This window comes from Bicyclus anynana, chromosome 11, assembly GCF_947172395.1.
Source record: "Bicyclus anynana chromosome 11, ilBicAnyn1.1, whole genome shotgun sequence".
NCBI lineage: Eukaryota > Metazoa > Arthropoda > Insecta > Lepidoptera > Nymphalidae > Bicyclus > Bicyclus anynana.
The window spans coordinates 9,208,501-9,220,050 of record NC_069093.1 but is presented as its reverse complement, the minus strand read 5'-3'; the positions used below and the strand labels follow the sequence as shown (position 1 = coordinate 9,220,050).

The 11,550-nt window shown below is 34.4% G+C and overlaps 1 protein-coding gene across 1 annotated transcript; it reads right to left on the bottom strand.

The window, feature by feature from the left end:
• Window positions 1-3,168: 3,168 nt before the first annotated feature.
• LOC112053933 (polyglutamylase complex subunit TTLL1-like) lies at window positions 3,169-4,410 on the bottom strand. Its single transcript, XM_024093551.2, has one exon. The coding sequence runs from the start codon at window positions 4,408-4,410 to the stop codon at window positions 3,169-3,171; it is 1,242 nt and encodes a 413-aa protein (XP_023949319.2).
• Window positions 4,411-11,550: the final 7,140 nt, after the last annotated feature.

The window sequence follows — 11,550 nt, the reverse complement described above, 5'->3', positions numbered from 1 at the left end:
TATTCAACGCAAACAAGTTCGGGAAAGAGTCGTAAAATGTAACACTTATGCCTTACGGGAATTTTTACAGTTCTACGTGATGCTACGGGTTACGGGATCGAACAAACTTCTCAATCTTTGCTGACGAGTTTGCGAGATAAAATTAAATTAGGTACAACAAAGTTGGTTTATTCCAATTCCTTGGCTATTGAATAGATTTATGACAGTTTGGAAATGTTTTAGTGCTACAAACCCAGTTGGTCCAGTGAGGGTATCCTTGACACGCTTTTACTATGATGATATTTTGCAAAATGGTGACCGTTTTTTCCAGTTTTCCACTTCTAGCGCGTGGAATTTAGTTTTTTACAAATCCCTCGGGAACCATGGATTTTTCCGGGATAAAAAGTAGCCTTGTGTTAATCCAGACTATAATCTACCTCTACTTCAAATTTCAGATGATTCGGTTCAGTAGCCGAGGCGTGAAAGAGAGAGAGAGAGTAACAAACATTTATACCATCAAAATCATCAGGTTTTTGCAAATCTCGGGAATCCATGGATTTTTTCGGGATATAAGCCTATGTGTTAATCCAAAAATTTAAGTCATCGAACACAGTCTGTAGAATTAGTGCATCAGGATGGAAGGAAGTATAGATCGTCGGCAGCTGTAGTCTCCAGAGGTGTACCGCAGGGTTCTGTTTTGGGTCCCTTACTTTTTATTTTATATTGTGCGGACATAATTAAAAAAATTAAACATTGCAAGTATCACTTGTATGCCGACGACTTACAGTTGTATTACTCTTGTAGGCCCGAAAAGGTTCAAGACGCTGTAGCATTAATTAATGAAGACCTTGACCGAATTTCACATTGGTCTGATAGTAATTCTTTAGTACTCAATCCTTCTAAGTCCAAGTACATTTTGTTTGGTTCGAATAAACAATTAAGTAATGTTGAACCTGAGCTTTTAAACATATGTATTAGAGGCAACCGATTAGAAAGAGTTCTTCAGGCGCGTAATTTGGGTTTGCTAATGGACTCTGGGCTTAGATTTGAACAGCATGTGGCTGAGGTGGTACGCAATTGTTTTTATAGACTAAAAGTAATTTATAAGGTCCGCATGTACCTCTCGCAGGAGCTGCGTATTCAGCTAGTTGAGGCATTAGTCCTTTCGAAGCTTAATTATGCAGATATTGTTTTTGGCCCCCGACTTCTTTGTAGAACTAAGCGCCTCATACAGCGTGTGCAAAACTCTTGTGCACGCTTCTGTTTTAATATTCCTCCAAGAAATCGCATTACACCATATCTGAATAATTCTAGACTATTAAAAATGAGATCTAGAAGAAAATTACATCTGGCTGGTTTACTTTTCGGTTTGTTAAAACAAGGTAAACCATTATATCTTCTGAATAAATTAAATTGGGTGGGTGAGAGTGGCACGGGTCATCGAAGCTGTCGCAATCAGTTTCGTGTTCCACCTCATCGTACTGCCGCGTTCAGAGGATCGTTTACCTACTCCGCCACTAAATGTTGGAATAATATCCCCCCTCCAATAAAAAAAGTCAAAAGCATATATACTTTTAAAAAACTGCTGAAACGATTTCTTATTGACAGACAGTTCGAATTCCAAGATCATGTGGCGGAGTTTTCATTTTTGTAATTCTAATTTATTTTTTTATATAATATAATATGTAGGACGGCGCAGCTTGAGTGCATTATGATACCTACCATTTTAATAGGTTATATACATATATTTATATAATATAGATATGATTAAATAGTTTATGTATTATTTTTTATATATTTAATTTTCAATTAATTACGAATTTATATGTTTAATATGTTGTTATCTTATATATTTAATAACAAGTATTTAGTTATCTATAAATTAGTAATAAGAGTTCTTAACAAAAAAAAAAAAAAAGTATACATTATTATATTGCAGGTAATTTTTATTTGTATCATTAATTTTGTTTTTCATCGTTATGTTTAAGTTTTCTGTTTTTTTTTTTTTTTTCTCTAAATCAATGTGTCTGCCTAGTTAGTTTTAATTAGTTCTTAATAATTGTATTTAATAGTTTACGTTAAGTGTTGAACTGTGTGCGTGGCGGCACCTGAACTGGGTCCTAACTGAAAATCAGTGCTGCATACTTTTTTAATTGAAAGTATGCGGCAAAATGCTGAGTTGGGGCCTTTTTCTAGGTTGTGCCACATATTACAGGGCATTCTTTAGTGCTCCACTGTTTGAGTGGACAGTTAAGCCATAATATGTTATAATTTAGATTTTATGTGATATGTGGCATTACTTAAAAATAAAGATCTTTTTTTTCTTTCTTTCTTTCTTTCAAAATAAAATCTCAGCTTAATCGCTTCAGTAACAAACATCCATACACACTTTCGCGTTTATAATATTAGTAGGATTCCTATCTAACTGTAAATCTATTCGTATATCAATTCAACGAGGAAAATGTCACCACCTCTTTTTTTGAAGTTAACTGCCGCAGTTGGTAGTGCTCTGATTTTCACCAGAAAGATGTTCTATTACCTTTTGGGGTCAGTTTCGGATTTTATATTTTCTAAATTGGTTCAAGTTTAGTTTGGGGATAAGCATCGGTCATGGCTAGGTTACCTTACCGACAGAGATGTACAGTAAAGCGATTTAGCGTTTCGACATGCAAATCGCAGTCTAGAGATAACTTGTCATTGCATAAAAAAGTCACTGTTAATACGTACACGTAACGTAACACCAAATAATACATTTAAAATAATATTTGTAGTTTTTTTTAATAAAGTAGATCATAATTAAACTCCAATAGGATTATTCTGCAACGCAAAACAAAATACATGTTGTGTACAAGCGATCAGATTACTTAATATGATTATGCATGCAAACTTTTTAATTTTTCTTTAGTATCTAGAAAAATTTAAAATTCTACGCAGCAATTTCCTGTGTAAGTTTATTGTAAGCAAACAACATCTCGTATTAAACACCCATTCCAGATAATCTTACTTAACATTTTACTAAAAACTACGTAAGTATTCAATAAAAAAATAACTAAAGCAAAATTCATTATTAAAATTTTCAACAATTATTATTAGCTAATATGATAGCCAGAACACATTTTTAATGGAATCCAGTTTGAATACATTTCAATTTTCCATTTCGAGTGATAGCAATAAATGCAATATGCAAAGTTACGGTTTACCCCGACTGAATCTACTGTTCCGCAAAGTTGTATCCTCCCGCTCTATTAATTCCTCGTCGATCAAAACATCGAAGTCGCCTAAAGCCTCTACGGTTGGAACTTTGTTCCATCTCGCATCGGGTATGCCGTCTGGGGGCACAACAACAGAGACAATGTTGTCTATCAATTTGTATTTTAGTATTCTATCCGTGTGTGTAGTTGACTGGAGAGACGGCGATGCATTCACTTCAACTAGCCAAGGTTTCAGAACGTCGTCTATGATAATATCATATCCGTAGCACTCGAAGCTATGTCGATCATTAGCCATTACGGGCGCAACAGCTTTCAAAGAATGCACAATCAACCACTGGATGTCATCAAATAGTTTTTCAGTTACAGAACGACCTCTAGTCCCTTGCAAATATAATCTTAAATTCTGCACACTCATTTTACCTCCATGCAAGCTGTTGTAATCTCCACCGTGTTTCTGAACGCTCACGTTAGTTAAATGAACATACATATTATCTAATTCTGTGACGCTTGTGTCGTATTTTACTGTGCAGAACCTACAAAAACCGTGCTGAAATAAATATGCTTTTAGAGGTCTGAAGGAAGTGACCAAAACGTACAATCTAAGATCGAACTTCTTGCCACCAATCAAGAGTGGATTGTCGATGTAGCGGGATATTACGTAAGTTTCTTTGTTAGTAAATTGCGCGTTAAACGGCGCCTTGGCTTCGCGGGACCACTTTTTCAGTTTCGAAAGTTTGTTTATTAAAAAAATACCAGCTCCCTGCGATTTGCCGCAAGGTTTCATAATCCAAGTGCTTTGCGGTGACTTTCTGTATTCCTCCACGAACATGTTGTAATCGGCGGGAAGGACGTACGTTACGGGAATAAAATCCAAATGCATGTAGCGTGTGACGGTTTGACCGTTGGGTAATGTTACATCTGTTTTTTCTGCTACAGGGTTACCCTCTCGCTCCAATTCTTTTCGATATCTTTTGATATTTTTTACCAATAAATCTTTGCGCGACAGTTCGTAGTGGTTCGGAAAGTGGTTTATTATTTGGTTGTCGTTCATTCTGTACCCATTTTCAATACTGAAAATGGTGCGACAGTTTTGTGTAAAGGACCAATAGAAGTTCCACTCATCTTCGGGGCCAACCTGGATCCAGCCACGTCTCTCGAAGTTGCTTATTATCACTGATTTCTCTAGGTCGGTACAATAGGTTACTTTGCCTTTTTCCATGATGACTTTTATTTTTGAATTAGAATTATCTACTTTTAATACAAAATAAATTAAATGTCATTGTTAAAAGAAATAAAAATGCAAAAACATATAATTTTATTGATACAAAATTACTTCTTTAATTTGACATATTGACACGAATTCGAATTGAGTTATTGATATGTACCTCAGACTAAATTACCTATGGACTTATGTCGCATCCAAATTCACCAACGATATTGTCTGTCGTTATTTGAGGGAGACGAGGTAAACTCACACATCGAAAATTTTTTATATATAAAAATACAAATTTGATTTAAAATACACACATGTGTAATTTTTACACAGACTAACAATCACATCGCTTCGACTCGTTTCGTCCATGTTTTGCTGTTCCGGCTAAAGAACCGACTCTTTTATTACAATATTGTTTTTATTACAAATTTGATATAATTAAGTTAGACATACTTACAATTGAACAGCAACATCATGATTTGGTAGAATAAAAGTTGTTGACTGTTTTTTATGCCAATCAACTATACAAACTGGCATTTTTAGGGAGCTCTTTTTTATAAGACGAAAACGATTAAAACAATTAAACATCGATTCTGTAGAAACAGTTTTTCTAAATGCGTTAGATCGTGATCTTATACTTTTACAGAGGAGTAACGACTAAAAAGGAAGGTCCTTTTATAATTGGTCTGAGATTTTATAGCACCAAAGATAATTATCACAGATGAGTGTATAAGAGTATCTATGACTTGTATTATAATAATTAATGCTTTATGCACATATTATTTTTTTAATATAAAACCCACGAATAAAATAAACTAAAACTGTTATTCGTTAACTTAGTACACAAATCCTATATATCATTATACTTTTATTATAAACTCAATGTAAGATATAATATTCAGTACAGATCAGAGAGCAATAATATTGTGAAATATAATTTAATAAAATTTAAATAAATTCGTAGCTGAATAAAATATAGCCAACGAACGGAATGGCCTCGGGAATATTGGAAATGCAGACGGCATTTCGCATTGAGCCAAGCTAAATGACAAAAAATAATATTATTACAGCGCTGTTAGTAGATAACCTGATAATATTAGTAGTAGGGCTTTTGTGAGTGTATAATGTCCGGGGAAGTACTATCGCCAAGTTTTGACAACCTCCAATCAACATCGTTGCATTCCGGTAAAAGGATATGATCGCTAGTAAATATACATCTAGGTAAGTATATAACAGGTATATTTAAACAAGCAATTCTTGTAAATAAATAAATTAATTAAAAAAATAAAAAAACCCGACTACATAAAGTATAAAAAAACTGAAAAGAAATAAAACAAGCTCAGTCCAGAAGTGTAGAAAGAAATTAGAAAACAGTCGGGACATATTAAATAATGTAGAAGAAAATCATTCTATCTAATATCTAAGGTGCGAGGTCCGTCTTGCGGATTTTGTATAGACAACTAATAAATAACGTTTTTCTAATTGTAGTTTTTTTTAAACATGGCTATGATATACCATTATAAAATCCTCACAAAAATCTCTTGAATTTGATACCCATATTGCAATATTAGAAAAAAAATTTTTTTTCACGTCGAGTCTAGAGCGTCTCACAGTCGTCTTGTTATTTTTTTTTAGTTTCACCTATCTGAGAACACTTGGGTTATTGAGACAAATCTAACGATATCCTGATTACGTGAATCCGTTCAGTGGTTTGGAAATACGAGGTAATAAAGAATATTACATACATACATACAAGATACGCGCGAAAAACATAACCCTTCTTGGAGTCGGGTAAAAAAGGGCTCCTGGGTTATCAGGGCACTAACTATACCTACTAATTATAATACGCACTTGTACATTTACCAGGTGAAAAGTCAATAATAACATTCCTTGTTACTCATCCATTAGTTGACACAGAAAGCTTTTAAGCCCGAGATGTTTTAAGGGATCACCCCTTCACCTATAAAAGCTCCATGCGAATGTCACTGGCCTAATTGACTACCACCCCCGCTACCATGCCCTTAAGTGGTAGGTGGTATGAGTAAAATGAAATATTATGTATACAGCTCGTATATGTATGTACTCGTATAAGTTATTTGCATTAAGAGTTACCTATATAATATAAAAACTGTAACAGGTCAAATTGAAGATATTAAGAAAATTTTTGTTGAAGGACATTATGTAATAGATACTGAACCCATTAATATTTTTTTTTAATTTTTGTCTGTCTGTCTATCCGTATATTATTTGACCGGATATTACCCTGAAACTACTAAATGAATTTAAGTGAAACTTCACACGATTTGAGACCATAATACGATGAAGGTATAATTTTTGTCGCGAAAATTAAATCAGAAGGGAGTGAAGGGGTTTAAAGTTTATATGGAAAGTTCTTCAATTTTTCAAGTTACTTTAGTAAATGCTACTACCAAAAAAATACTAAAAATAAAGTCATTCTTCTCAAAATTTTAGTTTTTTTTCAAGGACTTTTTAAGTTTTATTTCTAGTTGTGTTTTGAACGATTATACCAATTTTTAAGCTTTAAAGAAATCAATGTACCCTCGGATGTCTAAATTTAACTGGCCTAGTATATTATATTGAAACTATTAATACTCTAGTTGTTATGAAGCAGTAAATTAGCATAGACGATGATATTAAAGCAGAAGTTAGTACAAAACTATAAATTGTACGTCTAGCTACGGATATTCAATCAATCAGTCTAAGATCATAGCTTTAGGATCCAGGCATACATAAGATGTATTACGTCCAGTGGAGATGAAAAAAAAAGCGATGACAAAGAGTAGGTAAATATTAAAGAAATCCCATTTATTCCGTCGGTCACGGTCTGATAAATACCGAGCCGGCAAATAAAATCAATGCGTGATTCCATCCAGAAACACGTCGTTTTTCTCCGTTAGCAGCCGTAAAACCGTGAGGAAATTGTTTTCTGATCGACCAATACGTTTTTGTTGGGATCAGTACAACGGCAGCACGTATATTTCTTTGTCGAATTACTCGTAGTTACAACTTCGTCTAGGTCCCTTTAACTGTTTTGTGCGTGATGTGTGGTAGGTATCTTTCTTGAAAGTAGATCAGTGTTCTTATTTTCATTATCTTTGACTAGTTAGTAATTAGTAGTAGTAGCAGTTTCAAGATTTAAATTGGTACCAAATATGTACGGCTTATTGTGCACATGGCACATGGATAATAGGCCAGCGGCTTTGCTCGAAAAATCGTCGTACCCAATCTTAATACAGTCTTTCCCGACTAGTTGTAGGAGAATGGAATTATTGGTCATATTTAAAAGATATGGCAAATATTCTATTAAAAAAAATTGATAAAAACTCCGGTTTCTCATACTTCCACACATATTTATTAATTTCAATAATGGTTATTAAATATGGGTTTTTAAAAAGTTTTTCAAAAATGCATCCCTTTGTTGTCGACGTTCAGTCAACCCGTACGAAGCGTTTTGCGTCAACGTTTCTAATTAGAACAGCTAAGATGTGGAATGCCCTTCCGGCGTCTGTGTTTCCTGACACCTAAAATTTGTGCACCTTCAAGGCAAGAGTGAATAGGCATCTTCTAGGCAAGCGCGTTTCATTTTAGACCTCTTCATTGCTCACCATCAGGCATTATTGTAGTCAAGCGCAAGCCTATCCAAGATAAAAAAAAGGTAACCCGGCGGGAAGCCTGTATGGACACCGCTGGTATGTAGTGCTTAGTGATTTAGTAAAAAAAAACATGCAACGTAATTCGTGGTGTCGTAATTCTGCCTTTTAAAAGTGTATTTAATGGGACTGCAAGCAAATGCTATTAACGCTGAAATAGCTGTAAATGCAGCCGCAACAGTAATTAAGGCATGCGATGCAGTTCAAATATACAAATGGAGTCGACTGTACATTCACTTCATATGTATGGCTTCATTTATATAACTACCTATTGCCCGCGGCGCCGTCGGTACAATGCATCACTAAATAATGAGCAATTACACCGGGGAAATAAAGCAAATGTTAACAACTATCAATTTTATATGAGCCATTTTCATTTTAGCCTTAAAATTATTTTCAAAAACTCGAATATATGTATTGCTCTATTATTTTCAATTTTCTTTCAATTGTTTACGCCAATATAGGGTTGTAAAAACAAATAAAAATGTCTAAAAAGCAATCAATTTTGATAACTATTATTATATTTCAAATTGGTACAAAGATTATCAAGTACTAGATGTACCTTATAATCCGAAAAAAATCAGTTGTCTGTAAAGTCGGTTTACTGACGAAAGTTGAACGTGACAACCTCATAAGAAAATACTGATGGAATGGTTGCATTTTTCAAAAAAAAATGTTGGTCTTTCTAAAATACTGTTTAATAATTTTCATAGACCAGAATATACTTTATTTCTTGTAAAAAAAGTTGTCAACCCTAGAGCAAGGGAACAGCGCATGACGTCATCTTTTTTCGAGTGTGTAGCCGGCTCCATCGAATTATAAGACGTCAAAAATGTATTTTCTTTGTTGATTTGTCTTGTAAGCGTTTATAAAGCTTTCACGTGGATACGATGATACTTTGGTATGGATGGTCACTTCTTTTATATTAGAGACTTATTGATTCGATATCGTGCACCATAAGTTCACCTAGTACCATGGTATTACGGAGTTGAATAACACTGCACCTTTCAGAAAAAGAAATGGACTTCGAAGTAACAGATTTATCTGTATCCCTAAAATGGTCTTTTACTACTATGGGCTTTTTACTAAAATGGTCTTTATTAACGACCTATTAAAATGAACATCAAATCATTGAGAAATGTCATCTACCTATTTTATGACATTCACGAAGGGTTGTCAGTAGGCACCTGATGACATTTGTTACAATATAATCTCAATTTTGTATATGTCAACTAACAAACGACAAAGTTAGTGAATTAGTCTGCATGACTTACCAGACGATTTGGTCCATGTAACGATTTATGCTGACGTGAATGATGATGCCTGTTGTTTATATCGTATGCTGAATCCTCAACACACATCGTAAATCTTAGTACGGTTGTAGGTTTAGTCTTTAGCAAGGGTTTTACAGGTCACACAGACCTTGCATATTCAGGTTAAATGAGTTCTTAATCGCATATCCTATCTAGTTTATCTGTGAAAGGTCGATGCTTGAATATCTATACTCTATACTAATATTATAAAGGTGAAGAGTTTGTTTGTTTGTTTGTTTGTTTGTTTGTTTGTTTGTTTGTTTGTTTGATTGATGGAACGCGCTAATCTCAGGTACTACTGGTCCGATTTGAAAAATTCTTTCAGTGTTAGCTATAATTCTTTCAGTGTTAAATAGCCCATTTCTCGAGGAAGGCTATATATTATCTCCGTATTCCTACGGGAACGGGAACCACGCGGGTAAAACCGCGCGGCGTCAGCTAGTTTTTCATAAAATGACTGTAGTCATTGTATGAATAACATAATGCTAAGATATTTTTAGATTCTATGGCGTCATAAAGAAAATGTTAGAAGGTAGATAATAGTAGCTTTTTTAAAACTAACAAAAAGGATAAACTTGATTAGACACCTGAAAATAATTTTTACGCGTAAGAGATTTATGTTGCTACCATACGGAGACTAGTCCAGCTGAAAGATAATCTTTCTTCTGTTGTTGGTAGGTACTACATACAATGAGTTGGTATGTAAAGTTTCTTTTAACTTTGAGATCTCTTTAACTACATCTTTGTATGAAAATCTGTTCCTTAAAGGTGAAGACGGAATGTTCTATGGCAAAGAAAAAAAAGCCAATGAAGTCTTTTACGTCCTAAACAAAAAAAAATCTTAGATTTCAAATTAGATGCTTGGAATTTGTACTGAGGCGTTATTAAAACTAAATGGGCCTGTAGCCATGTAGTACGTCGATTTTTTTTCTAAACGCTAACGTTTCGAAAATTTCAATATGTATGGGAATGACATTAACTATCGTCGCAGATCAAGTTTTCGATCGAATCTGTCATTCCCATACATTTTGTTAGTTATCGAAGCGTTAGTAGAAAGAGAATCGACATGCCACATGGCTAAGACGCCTGTTTCTATGAAAGGTTTTGTTGTGAAAACAATTTAGTCTAGCTTTAGATTTCGGACGTGATAACTATTACAACGCTTTAGACCGTGAAACACAATGTTCAAAGTATCATTAACGTTTCAGACATGTTAATGGATTACAAAAAGCGAATATTGCTGGCTTTGCGCCATAAATTGTGAAAGCAGTTGCAAATAATAGTTCCCGTATTCGGCAGCTTATGTTTTTGTTCGGAAATGGTTTGTACATTGTACGGTTTATGATTATACCTAGCTGTCTGCAAATTCGCCGCGGAAAATTCCATTTCAATAGTTTCGAGAGTATTTCGAGATATATTGTACTAGATAACGCCGCGTGGTTTCACTCGCGTGGTTCCCGTAGGAATAATTTGTAGCTAAAAAGCAATAAATGGTCTGAGAGAATTTTTCAAATCGGTTGGCTAATCTCAGAAACTAGTAGTTTCTTAGCGCGTTCAAGCAAACAAACAAAGAAATTCTTTAACTTCATGATATTTTAATATAGATTTATTCTAGTATTTCGAGATATTATATTTCTGGGGTAATCTATATTATAAACTAGCGGACGCCCGCGACTTCGTCCGCGTTAAACTCGGTGTAAACTTTCAACTTCCTCTACCCTACCCCTATCAACCCTTCCCTACCCCTACCCTACCCTACCCCTACCCTACCACTACCCTATCCCTACCCTAGTCCTATCCTACGTTGAAGTTTTACCTGAATTTTCTTTGCTATAAACCTCACGGAGCCTGAGACCTTTCCAACGAATGCAAAACCGTGGAAATCGGTTCGTGCGTTCTGGAGTTATAACGTCAGGAAGGAAAACCCGACTTATTTTTATATAGTAAAAAAAAGAATAAAACTTGACTGCGACTGAATGACAGATATACGATTGATCTGATGATTGATTGATTTATAATTGTACGTTCGAAACCCTAAAAATGAATATGACTTATATATCTATACTAATATTATAAAGAGGTAAAGTTTGTAAGTTTGTAAGTTTGTAAGTTTGTAACAATTCTTTGAAATGGGGTAATCTTCGGAACTACTGGTCCGATTT

What these genes read in the sequence shown, in the direction of transcription:
- LOC112053933 (XM_024093551.2), bottom strand. Translation starts at nt 4,410, where the DNA reads ATGGAAAAAGGCAAAGTAACCTATTGTACCGACCTAGAGAAATCAGTG.